Source organism: Lemur catta, chromosome 10 (genome assembly GCF_020740605.2).
Source record: "Lemur catta isolate mLemCat1 chromosome 10, mLemCat1.pri, whole genome shotgun sequence".
NCBI classification, from domain to species: Eukaryota; Metazoa; Chordata; class Mammalia; order Primates; family Lemuridae; genus Lemur; species Lemur catta.
The window spans coordinates 33,976,993-33,996,272 of record NC_059137.1 but is presented as its reverse complement, the minus strand read 5'-3'; the positions used below and the strand labels follow the sequence as shown (position 1 = coordinate 33,996,272).

At 46.9% G+C, this 19,280-nt stretch overlaps 1 protein-coding gene across 2 annotated transcripts in view; it reads left to right on the top strand.

The window, feature by feature from the left end:
- TMOD1 (tropomodulin 1) overlaps nucleotides 1–19,280 on the top strand; it is a 78,728-nt gene that overhangs the window by 20,576 nt on the left and 38,872 nt on the right. For both annotated transcript variants that reach the window (XM_045562507.1, XM_045562508.1), the window contains exon 3: nucleotides 18,544–18,700. In XM_045562507.1, the coding sequence (XP_045418463.1) occupies nucleotides 18,544–18,700 (157 nt within the window). The remainder of the gene's footprint in view (nucleotides 1–18,543; nucleotides 18,701–19,280) is intronic.

The following is a 19,280-nucleotide window of genomic DNA, read 5'->3' as shown; positions in this document are numbered from 1 at the left end:
TAATTCTGCCCAACAGGATGCAACTGTCCTGTGTACGACAGAAAATACACTAACCCCTTCCCCAGAAGAAGAGGTAAAGTCCTTGAGTGAGGTTTACTCTTCTCCCCTTACGTCCTATAACTTAAATGCAATGATGTAAAATTAACCACACTTAAACACTGTAATATAAGGTCAATGCCTCTATGTTGCATGATAAGGGAATAAGAGGGGAAAGAACCCAAAGGTATTTGCTGTACACATATGCTAACATGTTCATAAAATAAGGAGAAAGTATTCATGGCAATTACAGTCCTCATTTCTGCAACTGGTCAGGTGGCTGTAGCTGATATTTACAGCTGCCCTCTCCCATCACCCATCCTGTATCCCCTCTGCCTTCAGCAAGCACCTCGGCTCGTTGTGGTTCTGTAGCTGGTGAGTGACCCCAACCTTCATTCCTGTCTGGATGTTTGAATGTGGCCTTTTGACTGAATCCAAATTTTACAGAACAAAGCCTTTTAATAAGAGATTTGTTCTGTGAAGTTTGGATTCAGTTGAGGGGCCACACTTGGGATCTGGAGGGCTACATGTGGGCTTGAGGCCACAGGTTCCCCACCCCTGGCTGGGCCGTTAGTAGTCCTGCCTGGATTGGGTTGTAGATTTCCATTGACCTTAATCGCTGGGCATGGTAATACTAAAAAATGCCCTAAGGGATCTCCTGTGTTGCAGATACAAGCTTCCTTACCTCCCGTGTGAGTAGCTATCCAATTTCCCCTTGGTAGTCAGGGCCAGTGACCCCAGCCAGCACAGGAACTCCCTTCTCTGCCTGTTGGATCAGAGGCGAGAGGAGCCCAAAGTGATCGGGTGGCAGTTTTGGGGTTTTGTTTGTTTTTTAGAGACAGGGTCTTGCTTTGTCACCCAGGCTGGAGTGCAGTAGCATGATCATAGCTCACAGCAACTCCAGCTCCTGGGCTCAAGCGATCCTCCTACCTCAGCCTCCCAAGTAGCTGGGACTACAGGCATGCGCCACCATGCCTAGCTAATTTTTTAACTTTTATTTTTGTGGAGATGGGGGTCTTGTTATGTTGCCCAGGCTGGTCTCAAACTCCTGGCCTCAAGCAATCCTTCTGCCTCAGCCTCCCAAAGTGCTGGGGTTACAAGTGTGAGCCACGGAACTTGGCCTGGTGGCAATTATAACTTCCAGTTCAATGGAATCATTGTTGTTTGTTTCTCGTGGTGGAAGCATTCCTCCCTTTGAAACTAAGACTTCTAGGCCAGCAGAGTGTGAGGTTGTAGGAACAGGAAGCAAAAATTTTGCTGATGGGTCACTAGGAGTAAGGGTAAGTGGTGCCATTCCCATTTCCAACCTCGATTCCTGGAACTATGAATCCTGGCTGTGGGAGAAACAGCACCATAGATTGCCTGCTGATTCAGGGCGTGTACAGCCTTCTAGAGAATGTTGCCCCGGCCCTGCACCCACCCTAGCTGGTGCCATCTCTGAGTCTTCAAAAGGCAATTTCCCCGTTCTATCAAGCCAACTGCTTCAGGACAGTGGAGAGCATGTGTCATGGAATGAATTAGCTGAGAAATAAAGGACTAGAAGAATCCTCTCACTTGTTTGATGTTTTATCGTTGCATTTCATAGTTGGCACATTTAAGAAGTTTGTTTCCTACTCAGAATTTGCCTCTGCAGTCAGGGTACACAGCATCGAGAGGCAGATGGCTCCTTGGTTGTGCATGTGGTTTAGCAAGCCACGCTGGAGCTGTGAGCAGGGCCAAGAGAGCGATTCCTAGGTAGCCTATTAGACGGGGCTCTTCATCCCGTAATTATATCCCAGGCACCCAGGTCAATGCCCAGGTATAATGAATGTTACCGAATTAAGTGAATTTTCCATTTTATGTATCTTTCATTAAAAATGGAATTTTTCTTGTCTTTTTCTTTTTTTAACTAGTCATTGCTCAACTCTGGTTTAACTCTGATCCATAAAGAAAACAACACTTCAGTCTGGGTGCAGTGGCTCACACCCATAATCCCAGCACTTTGGGAGGCCAAGATGGGAGGATCACTTGAGGCCAGAAGTTTGAGACCAGCCTGGGTAACATAGCGAGACCCCATCTCTACAAAATTTTCTTAAAAATTAGCCAGGTATGGTGGTGCATGTCTATAGTCCTAGATACCTGGGAGGCTAAGGTGGGAGGATCACTTGAGCCCAGGAGTTTGAGGTTAAAGTGAGCTACGATTGTGCCACTGCACTCCAGCCTGGGCAACAGAGTGAGACCCTGTCTCTAAACCACCACCACCGCTTCAATATCATTTCACTCACCCACAAATAATAACTGCTAATGTACAGGGAGCACAGCTTAGCTGGAAGAATGCAAGACTGGAAGTTAGATGTCCCACTTCCAACCCAGCCCTGTCTCTTTCACTCCATGTGACCTTAGGCTAGTTGCTGTCCTCCTTAGGCCTCAGTGTCCCCCCATCCATGAAATGATGGAGTTGGTTGGTCCCTTTCAGGGCTAAGCTTCCGTGACTTATAACCTGGTCTTATCTCCAGTTTGAGTAAGTGGCTTCTTTCTAGATAACTCAAATTCCTGAGTCCCAGGCCCCCTACAATGACAAATCCCTCTGCAGTGTCTCTGCGTCTTCCTCATGTTCACTGCTTTCCCCTGCAGGGCCACGAGAAGGTGGTCTCCTAACGTGGCTGCTCAAGCTGACTAGAAGTGGGCTCGGTGGGGACAGCCTTGGGTCCTTCCTCCCTCCCCTGCGTCCCCTCTGCCCATTGGCGTGGGTTTCAGTAAAAACAGATGCTGTAGGCCAGGAACAATCAAGCTGTAAAATATTCTGTTCTGATTCTATCCTCGATCACTGTCGCCTAGAATTACAAGAACAAACAGCTTTAAAAAGGGAGAACAAAAGGGAGATGTAGCCACTTCTGGTTCACTCAGTGAGTGTGACCCAGTTACCTGCTGGCACCAGGCCTGTGCTGGGCGGCACCAGGGAGCCTGGCGGGGGCTGCGCCCTGGGGCTCAGGCTGGAGGGGATGCGCACGTAATAAACCGCATCCTGGGGAGCGGACTGGGAGCTCGGACAGAGGATTAATGCCTACTGGTAGGAGGCTTCACGGAGCAGGTGATATTGGAACTGGGCCCTGGGTTTTCTAATTCCAGGCCGAGTGAAGGCCAGGGGCAAAGGCTTCTGTGGGGTGGTAATTGGGGATGGGGAGTCTCAGTGTGGTTTCTGTGGAGGGTCAGATGTGAGCAGAAAGGGGGTTTGGGCTAGATAATGGGGGGAGTGGCACAGCAGACTGGAGAGCTGGGACTTTTCTTAGTAGGCCCGGAGAGTCCTTGAGGGTCAGTGACTCAGTGGGCTTGGCGGTTTCGGGAGCTGAGGCTGGGCACACATGGACCAGGGGGTGCCGGGGAGTCCAGTGAGAGGTGGGAGGGGGGGCCACGGAGGAATCTTCGCCCTTCCCAGGGAGGAGAAGTGTGGACCCCCGAGGGCCCCGCAGGCCTGCTCTCTCTGGCATTCCCTTGAGCTGCTGGAGGGGGATGAGGTTAGACGAGGCTGTGGCTGCAAGTAGGGCAGGCGACTGCAAGGGTCGGAGCCCAGCATCAGGCGGGGAGTGGGGGCCAGAGGGAGGAGCCCCCACAGAATGGAGGTGCAGCCCTGAGGACTGCACTGAAGCCCCAGCTGGGAGCTCCCTTTCATGCCACCCCACATATCAGGGTACCTGGCCTCAGCAGCAAGCCCCCAGGACCTCTTCGCCTCTGGCACAGCCAGCGCTCTTGCCCAGGTGACTAACAGGACAGAGGCCCCTCCCTTGTGCCACTGGAGGGATGGGGCACCCGAGGCTCAGCTTGCTGCCTAATTTGCCTGGGGTCACACGACCAGGGCGTGGGGACTCGGATGTCAAACAGGCTCCCAAGTGTGGGCAACTCCCGCTCTGGCAGGAGAAAGTAACTGAGCATAGGGATTTGGGAGTGGGCCTGGGCCAGCTGAAACCTGTGCTTCTCGTACCACTGTGGTTTCACAGATGATGTTTTTCAAAGACTCCTTTCTCTCTCAGTTCAGGGAAAAGAAAAGTGAAACCAGAGAGAGGGTGGGAGATAACAGAGGCCAGTGGGTTTTGGTCCCAGTCACACAATTGGCCCCTTTACTGAGATCGTCTCTGTTACCTGATTTGCAAGACAGTATGTGAGTTTTGAAAAGGCCTAGTGGGCCTCCCTTCTTGCGAAGTGCACAGACATTCCAGCTCAAGTCTCGCTGTCCCTTGGCCCAGGCTCTGAAATCATAGCACAGGGTGAGGCCAAGGGTTTGCAGCCCATGAGAGGCTCCCAGCCTGCCAGCAGGTGTCCAATCCCCCAACCCCTCAGCTCATAGAGCCTGAGCTGAGCTCAGAGAGGGGAAGGAACTTGCTCTAGGTCACACATCCAAACAGAACCAGATCAGAACCCAGGTCCCTTGGTGCCTGGGCCACTGCCGTCTCTGTTATACTACATATTCCTCCTGTTTTTATTTTTGTTTAACAAGTGCTTATCTGACACTATGTGCAGGTGCTGTTCTGCATGTCATAAGCACTTTGAAAATATTAACTTGTTTGACCATCATCATGATCCTAGGAGCCAGGCACTGTTGTCATCCCCATTTTACAGATGAGGAAGCTGAGAGGTGAAGTAACTTGTTCAAAGCCCCACAACTAGGCAGTGGCAGAGCCACTGTATGAATCTGGAGTCCCTGTCTTAGCCCTGTTTCTCTAAGGCTTTATAGGAGGCTTCAGGAAGGTAGTTTGGGCTGCAGATGTGCTCTGGTTTTGTGGTTTGAGAGGGTGCTGTATGCAAAGTCATCCCTCTGTCTTCGTGGGAAGAGCCTGAGATGCGGAAATCCATGCTCTAGTCCTGGTTCTGCTGTGGACTTAGGCACATGATTTTCCCTCATTGGTTCTCAGTTTCCCTATCTGTAAAATGGACGCAGTTGGATTAGATGGCCTCGGACACCCTCTCCAGCTCTAACCACGTATGATTTCTCGAGCCATTCCTGCCTGTCTTAGTACCTGAATAGGGGAAATACTTCAAGGGGTGCCGTTTTCGGTTATGCAATTTTTAAGCCCCAGTTCATGTGACAGAATAGAGTACGAGGAGTTGGAAAGCAGCTCTGTTTGCAGCAGAGGATTCCAAACTTGTGCATATTAAAAAAGAAAGAAAGAAAGAGTCCCTGAAACTTTCTGTCTCTCACTCTGGAAAAACTCGAGCTTATCATGAGATTGTTGCACTTGGACTCCCTCAGGAAAGGAATGCTTCATGTGCTAAAAGTATCCGCTGTTGACTGATTCCCCAGAGGATCTGCCCTTTCTCGTCTCTCTGGAGTTAAGTGGATGCTGCTCTGAAGCGGAGCCAACTCCTCAGTTCAGATTGCCTTTGTACCAGGCAGCGGGGGCAATGCAGAGAACTTGGAGAATGATAAGTCACTGAGACTCGCGCGGGGAACAGCGTACAGTTCTCATATGATCAGTAGATACCCAGCGTGTGCTGGGTGTGCCACGGGTAAGGCCTTCCGTAGATTATTATCTCATTTAGTCCTTGGAGAAGGTTCAGTCATTAGCCCCATTTTAAAGACGGGGAAACAGAGTCTTGGAGAGATGAAGTAACCTGCTCAGGATGCAAGCTGGGTGGTGCTTGGATTCCAACCTAGACAGTCCTGGCCCTGTCACCTGTGCTATTAACCATGACCCCCTGGGAGCACCTGTGGGACCAGCCCAGAAGGGAACTCGGAGAACAGATTGGAGAACAAACAGCAAACTGTTTTTTTCAATTTGATTTCTTTTGAAGTTGTTATGTTCTTTTCACCATAAATATTACTGTTAAAAAAAAAATCGCAAATCCACCAACACGAAGAATTTAACTATAAATATTGCTTGTTAATGAGGCTTTGGGGAAAAGGCAGAATATTTTTAAAACTGTCTCAGTAAAAGGATCAAAATATTTGCAGGAGAGAAGAAAGTAGAGATCATTTCAACCTTATAAAGAAATTGGGTCCTAAGAGTTGATTTTAAAGTCAGCTGTTAGGAATCTGGGACACAATATCACCACAGAAACAATAATAAAAAACAACAGATCCGCTGCAAAGCCTGAAATAATAATCGTAATAATAAACTATTGTTTTCTATTGAGGTGTTCTTACATGCCAGGTGCTATGCTAAGTATTTTATGGGCATCATCTCATAATATCTCCACAAGGATCCTATGAGATTGATCCTCATAGGTTGGGAATAATACCATTATATCGATAAACAAATGCATGGCCAGAATCACACCACTATTGAGTGATAGAATGAATTCAGACAGACCCTGCCTTCCTTCGCCTATAATGTGCCAAGAGTTCAGAAGAAAGAGCCATGAATTGCAGGAAGAGATGATGGAAAACCTAGAATTGTAGAATCCCCGAGCTCCAAGGACACTTAGCAGCCATCTAACACCACCTGCCCACCTCTGGCATCTATGTATGCCGTGCAGGTAGAGAAACCCTAATTTATGGGGTCTGTCCTGGACGTGTGTCATTCACTTGGTGCTTTATGTATTTCATCGAACACTCATACCAATCCTATGGGGTGTTACTGTTACCATTTTAGTGATGAAACATCAAAATAACAACAAAACCGTGAAGTCGAGAGAGGGGAAAGGACTTGTTCAAGGCCACACAGCAAGTCAGTGGCAGAGCCAAGACGCGAACCTGGAACTTGTGTCACTCGCCGCGGCTTCCCATCAGACTCCACCCAGATGTAAAGTCCTCCCTACCTGTGCCCCAAATCACATCCTGTAAGGTGGGGGGCACTCCTGGCCATCCAGGAAGCAGCCAAGTTTGGTCCACAGGGACGTGGTTCTCCTTTGTAACACAAACCAGCAGAATCACAAGCCCTGGACAGAAGTAAACAGTTGAAATGGAAAGAAATAAATCTCCCCTCTAAAAATAGGCACACATCCTTAGAAACACTGCCGGTCGTGCGCAGGACAAGCCTGGTGGGGCAAGGGTGAGTCAGGCCAGGCGTTGGTGTGTCCCTACCCTCCCTCTGCCTTCTGGCCCCATGACCACATCCCCCCCGCCACCTCCTCTGGCCAGGGGACCTCTTGGACCTGCAGCCCTTCACTTCTTCCCCCTTTATAAGCCTTGACCTCTCTCAGGAAGCCTTTTTTATCCTTCTACCTGCAAGCCCCCAGCACAGCACCTGCCCCACGCTGAGGACACTGAGCACTTTCCTTTTGATTTCAACATTTTCAGTAGGAAGCATTTTAAACATATAGGAGAATACAGAATATACCTGTGTTCCCATCATCCAGATTTAACAAATGTTCCAAGTTTGTTTTGTTTAGTTCAGATTATTCTTAAAAAGAAATCACTATAGATAAAGTTTAAACTCTGCCTGTCTTCCCCACCTCCCGCCCCCAGTTTGTTCCCCATCTCTCCCACTCTGCTGAGCACTTTCTACCGAGAGGCAGCAAACCCAGGACCCATAACATCACACAAGTAATATAAAGGAAGGAAGGAAGTGGGCCCGTTTTCTTCACCATGTGATCATCTTGGTTCATCTTTTACTTTTCCACTCATGAAAGAGATGTGTATATAAGAAAACTTTCACTTGCCGTTTAAACTTTCAGGTAGAAAAGCAACAGCAAAGCCAATGATATGTAGTAACTGACCATGGCCACTGTGTCAGAGACAATAGGGAGTGGTGGGGACTGAGGCAAACGGGAGTTTGTCCAAAGACCAATTGCTTTTAAGCTCCACCAATTGTTGCCAGTGTGAGAATGCAGGCCTAGTATTGCCAGGTCACCTAATTTTTCAAGAGGTGCTAGAAATGTGGGTTTTTATGAAAATGCTGACAGCTAATTCAAATGCACAGACCAAATAAACGCAACCAAATTTCTGCATTTAGTTGGACTACAGGCCTCCCAGTTTGCAACTCTGGTTCTACTTCATATGGCAAGTGTTTGTTTTGCTTAAAAATATACACATGCCTAGAAACTTACATACATATATGTATGTAAATATCATTAGATAAAAAGTACCTAGCCCAGTTAGTGACACATAGTAAATAGATGTTGAACCTGAATGTATGATTTGTCCACTAGAATCTAAGCTTTCTGAGACCTGGAGCCACATTGTACCATCACAGGTAACAGTGCAGCCAGGTATAGTTGTGCAAGTTGTGCACTGTGCAACTCCAGGAGACACTGTTCATGTAGACTAGAGAGTGAATAATGCCTTTGGATTAGTGCAGTGTACAACTTGCACAACCAGATGCAGCTGCCCTGACAGAGTACCTCCATAATGCAGTGTCTGTTCAGTTGAATGGAAGTGAACGATTATGCCCTATGGTGGTAAAACTGATTGGCAATAAGTTGCTTTCATATGGTGTTCAAACCTTTATTCTGAGATTCAAAATGAAAGGGCTTTTTAAAAAAATTTTTTTTTGAGAGACAGGGTCTAGCTCTGTTGCCCAGGCTGGAGTGCAGTGGCACAATCATAGTTCACTACAGCCTTAAACTCCTGAGGCTCAAGCAATCCTCCTGTCTCAGCCTCCCAAAGTGCTAGGATTATAGATGTGAGCCACCACACCTGGCCTGAAAAGGCTTTTGACCCTCATTTTACAGATGAGGGATCCAAAGGCAGAAAGCATCAGTGTCCTGTTTGTGGTCTCACAGCCCTGGGAGGAGAATCCAGGGTGTCAGGTAGGGTTCAACTTGGCTCAAGTAATAGAGACTCAAAATAACATGATTTGTGCTGTGGTTTATTCGTCCCTCAGGTAAAAGTCCACAGATGAGCAGTCTAGGGCTGGTGTGGAGCTCAGCTTCCCAAATGCCCCAGAGTCCCAGACTCTGTCCAGCTCACTCTTCCACCATTCCTGGAGTGCTGCCTCATCCCCCTGGGAGATGGGAGCCATAGTAGCCATGTTCCAGACATCTGAATAGAGAAAAAAGGCAGGGAGCGGGGAGTAAAGAAAAGGAGAAAATCCATGATTCAAGTGCTTTTTAAGAAAGGTTACCAGAAATTGCCACTGGATACTTCTCATATTATTGATCAGAATTTAATTACATGGCTCAACCTAGTTGCAAGAGAGCATGGGAAATGTAGACTTTAGTCTGAGTGGCCAAGTGCTTGACTAAAGAGTGGGAGTGCTTTTATTACTAAAGAAGGGGAGGCTTGACATCAGGGACAATTTGGAATCTGTCACTGTGTGTTTTCCAGTTTGATGGCCTGATGTGCTGCTCTGCTGAAAGCCCTCGGGTGGAGTGAAAGGTGTTGGCAGAAATTTAACCAAATCCAGGCTCCCAAGGAAGATACTGCAAAGGTCTCACTCTCTAGCTTGGCATTTTCCAAAACCCCAGTCAGCAAAATCTAGTGTCATCCTGGGCATCCCCTATGCTGGCACCTTTATAATGTGTCCCTCTCCCCCAAACACACTTGGGGGCAGTAGCTGGGTGGCCCAGCAAACAGCTTGGGGCAGCAGGTGTGAGGGGGGCCTGAGAGGTGTCCAAGTAATACCATCCTTTTCCCAGCTGGAGCATCCGTGTGTATGGTTGTGGGCAATTCAGACCGTGTGTTCTTAGCACCCAGTGCTGAGTGCCGGGGTTCAGAGAAGACTAAGATGTACCCCAGCTGGCCCTTGAGAGGCACCCAGTCTCCTTGGGGAGAGAGATACAGCATAGATGTGCTCCTAGACAGAGCAGGATGAGCATTATATAAGAACTGGCAAGATGCCTGGGGGAACTTGGAAGAATTGGCAGACAGTGCGGGGAGCGCTGCAAAGGCTGGACAGGGTGACCGAGGGGAGGGCCTTGAAGGATGAGTGCAGGGGAGCCGCAGCCAGAGGATTCCAGGCGGAGGGCACAGCCTGAGCATGGCAGCGTGGGGGTGCAGGGCGCAGCTGTGGAATGTGGAGCAGCCTGGAGTGGCAGGAACAGGGACCACTTGAAGAAGGGACCCTGGAGCAGTAGGAGTATGTCAGGGTCAAATCATGAAGCCGCCTTGCACCTGGCTAATGAATTTGGTCGTGATTCTGTAGGTCAGTGAAGTGGCTGAGCATCTGTGAGTATGTTGGGGGTGACGTGGTCCGATGCACGTGCTGGTGAGGTCTGCCTGGCTGCTGGGAGGGAAGGCAGTGGAGGTGGGGAGGCCGGAGGCAGGGAGACCAGCCAGGAGGGCTGCTCTGCTGGGCCTGGCCGGAGGCACAAGCACTTGAACGAGGGTGGTGCCCACAGGATGGAGACATTTCAGAACACTGCGGCCTCAGAGCCCTTGCCCTGGCAAGCCACGCTCCCGCATCTGCAGGGCTCCGCCTGTGCTGTGCTTTCCCCTGCCCTGTAACCCCCCTGCCCTTGCTCTTCGCCTGGCTGTCTCCTCTCTGGTCTGCTGGGACTCAGCTCAGGACCACCTCCTCCAGGAAGCTCAGGGCTGGGTAAGGTGACCACACTGGGACATGTGTCTCCTCTGGCTGTCAGCCACCCTGGAGCAGGGCTCACACAGTCGTCGTCTCAGGATGGCCAGTGCCCAGCACAGCGGGAACATGGAACATTTTCCCTGTGCGTGAGGCAGAAAAGGAGGATTAGGAGACAGCCGGGAAAGGAAGCGTCCCCGCTTTGTAGCATGAATACCAGAGAGAGACAGAGTGTGTGTGTGTGTGTGTGTGTGTGTGTGTGTGCATGTACAGTTATGACCAATAGATCCCACACAAACAATTCCCAGGCTTGGGCCACAGGGTGCCTTTGGAGGTCAGCACTGATGCCCTATAAAGTTGACTGGGGGAAGTGGTGGCTACTGCGTTTCACCAGCCCTGCAGCAAGGTAGGGGTGGCTAAGCCAAAGGCCTCGCTCTTTCCAGAAAGAACGTGAAGAGGGGAGGAGGCCCAGAGTTTGTGTGTCAGGGTTGGGGGATATGTCTCTCTCGAGAGGGCACGTAGAGGTTTGGACCCTGCTTGTCCCCTTTGGATGTGACGTCGAGCTCTCAGGCTAAGGTATGCTAGATGCCTCACTGAGTAAGTTCTAGTAGGATCTGGAAGCTGCTGGTCAGTAATGCAGGGGCAGAGCTCTGTCTGTCTGGACGGGGCCCTAAGGGACTAGCTGCCTCCTTTTACGTAAAGAGAACCAGACCTGGCAGATAACTGGAAGATGAACGTCCTCAAGGCCAGTTAAAAAGATATTTTTTTCTAGTCAAATACTTTGTAAAAGGTAATTGGGGGGGCAGCTGGCCTGTAGAATGTTTGGCCTGATACGGTGGGAGGGGAGCGGAGGGGTAGGTGTCTAGGGCATGCTTAGGTCAAATTGTTTGAAGTAGGAGGAAGGGAGGGAGTCAGCGGGAATTGTGAGAAGTTAAGCTGCCTTGGTTTCTGTGACCCCGTGACAGTAACTCCACACCTCTGGGCCTCAGTTTCTCCATGTGTAAACTGAGACTAGCTTGATAAGGAGGAGAGTTCTGGCTTCCCAACACTTGGAGAGGACACCTGGCTCTCACATGGGGCCTCATCTGGCTCCCAGGATCTATTCCTAGAGGAAGGCAGCCGGGTGACATGGAAAGTTTTCTATGGGATAGAAGTCAAGAGTCCTGGGCTCAGTCCAGCGTGTAACCCAGGCGAGGCCCCACCCCTCCCTGGCCCTCAGCTTCACCCAATTCCCAATAAAGAGTTTGTACCAACTGGTCCGTCGTCTTAAGGAGTTGTGTGTGCTTCAGTCACAGAATTGGAACCCAGGACTCCAGGAGCCCAGACCAAGGGAAGCATGTTTTGCATTCGTTATTACACACAACTGATTTATTTGGGAAAAGTAATAAAATCTCTTGTTTTTTGTCACTATGAAGGACTGGGTTAAGGGACGTTTTATGTATGGTTAGCTACCAGTCTGAAGACAGTCATATAAATCCTTACCATGCTAATACAGAAAATGCTAATTATGTACAGTGTTATTCATATGTAAGCACAGGCTTCCCGGCCATGTGGCTAACAAGCTGTGTGACTTTGGACAAGTGACTTCAGTTTTCTATGCCTCAGTTTCCCCATCTGAAAATGAAAAAGTTTGCCTAGAGGAACTCTTAGGGCTTACAGCTCTGAGCTGCTGAAAGTCTATATTCCTTTCAATACATTGTGTGTGTGTGTGTATATGTGAATGTGTGTTGCCTGTGTGTGTACACGTGAGCAAGCCCACAAGGTTCTAGCCAGAACGGTTTCTCACGTAGTCCTAACTATCTATAGCAATGATAATTGTGCAGATACGTGATATTCAGCCTGACCAGCACCTGTTTGCAGGGTGTTAGCGCTCCTAACAGCACAGTTAAGGATCTGTCACAGTTTCCATTGTCCTTTGGACAACTGGACCCGAGAGTGTGGGTGTGAAAATTAGACTAAGATGTTAACCTGTCAAGCTGTACATCTGAGTTTTAATTTTACAACATTTAAAAGGAAGTCACCATTTAAAAAACCAGGAGTAAGAAACTGTACATACAGGAAAGGTTGCCTCATTTTTTTTCCCTATGATTATTTCCAAGAATAAATTAAACTTTGTATTTTTAAAATTTAAAAAAACTCTAAAAACCCATCTATATACCTCTTTCTTCCTCTAACTCCGTGCCTGCTATGAGAAGATATTCAGTACATATTTGTGCAATAAATGTTGATATTTTAAAATCAAGAGATTTCACATAAAAATGAGCAGATCTAATAACACCGTCCATATTCCTACCTGTCAACAATTGGCTGGAGCTGGGTGGTGTGGGGTGTGAACGCTCCCTCCTCACATTGCCAGGCAGCTGACGGCTATAATTTTAGGCTAAGATCAGAGAGCACCTAGAAATTCCTCCTCCTTAAAACCCACACTAACTTTCCCGTCAGGTTATGAAAAGGAGATCACCCAGGCACTAGTCACTGCCCTCCTCACAGGAGTAAATTTCCAACTGTAAGTAAGTATGTGAACATTTGCTCAGAGTCCTATATACAAAGCTCTTTCCCAAAGCAAATTCACCCATAACCAACCTGTCTTTGGGGTAAGGATAAGTGCATGTGAATTCTGATTCCCCACCGCAGAATCGGTGACTTTTCTGACAGAGTCAGATTGTTTTGTTTTGTTTTGTTTTTAACTAATTATGAAGAAAGCGCTTGTCCAGTAAATATACCCTGTGCACGTTTTAAGATTAAGAGAATGAAATTTAAATTCCTTAAGGGATAAATGATTCCAGTTTCCCACGGGCATCATGAAAGTGTACCTTTACAGGTAATGTCCAGGCTGGTTATGGATTATTCGTTGCTATTCAGGAAAGTAGACCTCCCTTTAGGATCTTGATTACCATGGGTTTAGTGAATAACCGTGTGAAATTGAGACTTTTCTCTAATTTTACTCCACCTCCCCCATTCGACTCGCATCTCCCCAGTTGCTACAAGTTAAAGAGCTTTTTTGAGGGGTCATAGCCCCACCTCTTATCACACTCCTGGACACACCGTACTCATTTGGTGGATGTTCCTTGAATGAATACAAAATAAAGGAATGAGAGATGCATTTGTACACATTCGTGATCACCAAATACTCTCCTGGTCAGAGCCAACAACAGAATGGTTGTGGGGACTCTTTTCCTCACCTATTGGATAGGCTGAGTCTGAGAGTCAGTATTGGATCCTAGTAGCCATGAGAGAGCCAAGGCAGGATTTTCATTTTCATACTCACTTAACTCCTCCATGACTAATTTACATACTACGGCACATCACATTGTAAAACGGGGCGCCATTTCAGATCTAGCCAGCTCTCACCTGGCCAGTCTCAGCCTCTTTGTTGGTCACTGGCACATGAGGAGGCTTCTGTCCTCAGTATTTCGTGGCCATTTAGTTTAGTTAGTGCATTTGTCATTTTTAAAATTCTTCCCTAGATAACATGTGTCATTTAAAAAATAACAGCTTTTTTCATATATAATTCATCTACCATACAATTCATCCATTTAAAGTATGCAATTCAATGGTTTTTTTTTTTAGTATATTCACAGAGTTGTACAACCATCATTATAATTTTAGAACATTTTCATCACCTTGAAAAGAAGCCTTATACCCGTTAGTTGTGACTTCCTATTTCCCCCCAACCTTCCTGTCTGTATTAGTCTGCTCAGGCTGCCATAACAAAATACCACAGTCTAGGCGGCTTAAACAACAGAAACTTATTTTCTCACAGTTCTGAAGGCTGGGAAGTCCCAGATCAGGGTCCAGCAGGGTCAGTGTCTGGTGAAGCCTCTCTTCCTGGCCACCTTCTCGCTGTGTCCTCTCATGGCGGCTGGTTGGGGAAGTGGGGGTGTGCAGCAACATCTCTGGTGTCTCTTCTTGTGAGGGCACTAATGCCGTCAGATCAGGGCTCCACCTTTATGACCTCATTTAAACTTAATTACCTCCTCAAGGTCCTAGTTCCAAATAGAGTCACATTGGGGATTAGGGCTTCAACATGTGAATTTGAGGGGACACAGTTCAGTCCATAGCACCAGCCCTAGGCAGCCAGTAATCTACTTTCCATCTCTATTGATTTGACTCTTCTGGACATTTCATGTCAATGGAATGGCCTTTGGTATCTGGCTTCTTTCACTTAGCATAACGTTTTCAAGGTGCATTCATGTTGTAGTACTTCATTCCTTTTCATGGCTGGATAATATTCAATTGTATGGATATACCACATTCTATTTATCCATTCATCAGCTTTTGAATATTAGACTCATTTGTACTTTTGCCTATTATAAATAATGCTGTTATGAGCATCCATGTACAAGTTTTTTGGTGAACATACATTTTTAATTCTTTTCCACCTAGGAGTGCAATTGCTGGGTCATATGGGAACTCTATGTTTAACTTTTTGGGACTGTTTTCCCAACTGTTTTCCAGACTGTTTTCCCAAAGGACTGCACCACTTCACATTCCTACCAGCAGTGCATGAGAGTTCCAGATACTTCACATTCTCACCAACACTTGTTATTATCTGTGTTTTTGATTATTGCCATCCTAGTGGCTATGAAATGTCATCTCATTCTGGATTTGATTTGCATTTCCCTGATGGCTAATGATGTTGAGTATTGTTTCATGTGCTTATTGGCCGCGTGTATGTCTTCTTTGGAAAAATGTCTATTCAGATCATTTACTCATTTTTAAATTGAGTTATTTGTCGTATATTATTGAGTTGTAAGAGATCTTTACATATGCTGGATACAAGACTCTTATTAGATGTATGATTTATAAATATTTTCTCCCAATCTGCAGGTTGTCTTTTCACTTGTGTCTTTTGCAGAACAAATGTTTTTAACTTTGATGAAGTCCAATTTATTTATTTTTTCTTTTGTTGCTTATTGTATCCTATCTAAGAAACCATTGCCTAATCCAGAGTCACAAAGATTTATGCCTATGTTTTCTTCCAAGGGTTTTATAGTTTAGCTCTTACACTTAGGTCTTTGATTCATTTTGAGTTGATTTTTATATACAGCGTGAGATCACCTGCTGTTTTAAAAAGCAAGATAAAGTGATAAATAATCAGGAGTTTAAAAAACATGGAACAGCCTTTGGTTTTAAGTGAAAATCATGTGATATTTACCATTTAATGGAAAGAAAACAAACTTCAACTCCTAACGAGGCTGATATTTTCAATATTTATTTAAAAAATGTGATAAGCTAAGAATTATTAGAAAAGGCTTTTGACATTTTTTTTAAAAGATCAACTACTTTCAGTAAAGATTTAAATAAACGATTCCACATTTTCATGTTATATAAGTAATATTTTTGAAATGCATTAAAAACATCTTTCCCCTATTACAATTGTCTGTCCTTCAGTTAAAGGCAGTAGTTCTCAATCAGGGGTGATTTTGCCCCTCAGAGGAAATTTGGCAGTGTCTGGAGACATTTTTGATTGTCACCAGTGGGGGGACTGTGCTACTGGCAGCTGTGAGACAGAGACCAGAGAGGTTCTGCAATGCACAGGACAGCAACAAGGCAGAGTCCAGCTCAAAACCTCGACTGTGCTGAGGTTGAGAAACCCTGCTTTAACTAAATCAGTGGCCTCTACCAGAGAGATTTGAAAACAAATGTGAGTTTGCAAACGCTTTTCCCCTCAGTTGCAAACTCTTCATTCCTCTCATCACAGTACTGAGCCTCTCTCAGGCCAGAATGTGCTCAGAACCTTATTGCCATTAAAATCTTTTACGGTGAAGAAAATCTGTAGGCCTTCCCTTGGGGATTGGAGATCATTGAGAAAGCATGAGCACTTACTCTCAGTGCTTAATTCATTTTATATGTTTGCATTTTAGTTTTTTGAATTTTAAGATATATTTGTGTAATACGTTCCTTGTTAAATATATATGTATATATATATTTAGGCAAGCAATTTCCCCTTAAAATGTATTTTATCTGATTGTAGAACAACAACACTGATACTAATAATCAAAAAAACCCAACATTTTTAAAAAGATAATAAGTAATCATTTTTGAGTGTTCACTAGGTCAGCATTGTGTGAAGCACTCTCCCTGCATTATCTAGTTTAATTTTCTCAACAACTCTGTGAGACAGCAGCTATCATTATTCACATTTTACAGCCGTAGAAACTGAGGCACAATGAGATGAGGGGGCTTGCCCAAGATCGTACAGTTAGATCATCATTATTCCAAGTCAACTGTGCGGTCAACTGTGAGGTGCAGGCGTGTCACAAAGAATTTAGATCGCTCGTTACGAATAATCACACATTGACATTCGCGGGGCAGTGAGGTGTTCTCTCACTTGCTAGTGCCACAGTAAGTGCCCTGCCTTGGGAGAGAGGAAGTGGGCAGACACTGGGAGCATTCCAGTGGCTCACCTGCGACCATCACCTGTCCTGCCTGTCGTGGTGGACAGTATCTGAGAACTGCTGCTTAAGGAAAACCAGGATGTGTGTGGCATCACTTCAGTTCCTGATACTCACCCCAAATTAGTCAAGGCTTGATTTTCTACATACTGGTTGTTCTGTCATAAAATGCTCCAGCTCCCAATGTCTCTCCTGACTGTGGCCTAAATGCGTTTGCATGTACACCACCACCACCCCCCCCTGCCGAGTCCCTCATCTGTCCTGGCACTGTGCTGGGTGGGCCATGCTCACCTACAGCCCTCTCAGAGCCAGGGAGGGGCACACCCTGATCCCCTGATCTTGCAGCCACTGCTCTTACCAGAACAGCACTGTGGTATTAAGCAGTGGTACAACATCTTGTAAAAATTTACACATTTGTTAAACAGTAGTATTTCCTCCCAAGCTTTATCCCTCTAGGTGCCAGGCACCTGGCTATCTTCATAAGCCTGATAACCATTCGCTCACAGAGGGGGCTTTCAGAAAAGGATTTGGAGCGTGAGTGACCAAAGAGATGCATTTTGATGGTACAAAGATTTGAGGTGGAATGAGTCCCCAGTTTAGACAGTTCAGGGATGCATCAAGAGGTTGGGTGAGGGTCTGCTCATACCTGCCCCCAGGTGTCCTCCCTAGCTCTCCGAAAGAAAGGGGGCAGGGAGCACACGATGATTAGAAACTAAGTTTGCCCTTCTCCCCAAATCTGAAGAAAGACCCTGGTTATTGTTCTGGATCTATCCCTAAAACTCCTTGGGCAAGTCTTTTCTTGCTCTGGGCCTCAGTTTCCCCTTGAATGAGGGTGTATGCACCAGATGATCTCTAAGCATCCTTGCAGCTATTAACTTCTTTGACGCCCTAAGGTACTGGAGGCTGAGTTAAAATGAAAGCCCACTAGGGTGATTCAAATCCACCCTAATTAGGAATCTGCTTTAGCAGTAAGCCCACACCTAGAAGCCTGCCCATGTTTGCAGAAGAGAATGCAACAGTTGGTTGATGCTATCTTTCTTGAGAGACCCATCTCCAGGGGCGACGTTCAAAATATTTAACAACCAGTGTGTCATGAGCACAGACCCGTCAGGAGGCTGGAAGGCAGCGGGCAGGGCTGGTGGGATCTGGGGCTTGAGCGCCTGCCTTGCCCACCTCACAGTTCCGCTGAGCCCCGCCCACCTAGAAGCTCCGCGGAGCCCCGCCACCTCCTTGCTCTGAGGGCCTTTCTCCTGCTTACATTTGGGTTCCGCCTCTTCCTGCCTGTTCTGCATCCAGGACCTTAACTCAAACCGCTTTTGCCTTCTGTCTCCAACCACTTGATACCCAACTGCTGTAAGTATCTTTGTGCATCCAAACACCAGCTGAATCATTCCTCACTCAACAGATGCTCTTTGAGCGCCCTCTGTGCTCAGTGATGAGTCAGCTGCCCTGACCCCTGGCTCCCTCGCCTTCGGAAAAGTTAGAGGCAGCGACATGCTGGAGGGACCTGAGTCCTGGCCTCTCTCTGCCCCTTATCTGCTGTGTAACCCTGGGCCTGTCCCTGCTCCTCCTGGGGTTCCGGATCCCTTACATGTAATAGGAGGGACTAGGACAGATTCCATGAGCCCTGAGGTCCCTGCTGTTCAATGATGAGTTTCTGGGGCAATGCAAGTCTTCAGCAGCTGACCACTCTCTTTCTCTCTCTGTTTCTCTCTCGCCCCCCACAACCTCCACTGTAGAATGCACTGCTGCCCGCAGGCCTGAGGCAGAAGGATCAGACCACCAAGGCGCCCACAGGCCCCTTTAAAAGAGAGGAGCTCTTGGATCACTTGGAAAAGCAAGCAAAGGAGTTTAAGGACCGAGAAGATCTGGTCCCCTACACAGGGGAGAAACGAGGTACTGAACAATGTTGCTGTAATGACTATGTCACTCTCCATGCATCATTGAGTGCCAACTGTATACCAGGCCCTGTGTTGGGTCAGTTGTGACTGGGCCTCCTTGTCCTCATCCCCACCTGGCCAAAAAACAAACCCAACTCCAAAAGTATTGATGCATGATGTAGATTCAGTGAAATTTTTGAGTAGACTGAGAAAAGAGTCAGATCTACCCAGATTAACAAAACTTTTCCCTAAATCCCCTTTAATTGGGGTATTTTGATTATTTTTCATACAAATCTAGATACTTTTGAGAGTGAAAGAGGGAACTATTGATAATGATATCAGACATGAGGCCCAAACAAGGACCAACCTGTGCAAACCAGGAACAAGAGATACCCTTTCTCTACCCTAACTGTCTCTGCTATTTCTCCCAAGTTCCTCTCTCTGGCAGCTGCAGCATCCCTTCCTTCTGTTCCTCCCAGACTCTGCTCTGGTCTAAGGCAAACCATCCAGAAGGCCGTGGAGAACAGAGAGGCCCTCCCTGATCGTCCACCCTTCCTGAACTCCCATTCCCCTCTTTTCATGGCCTCCTCACCTTT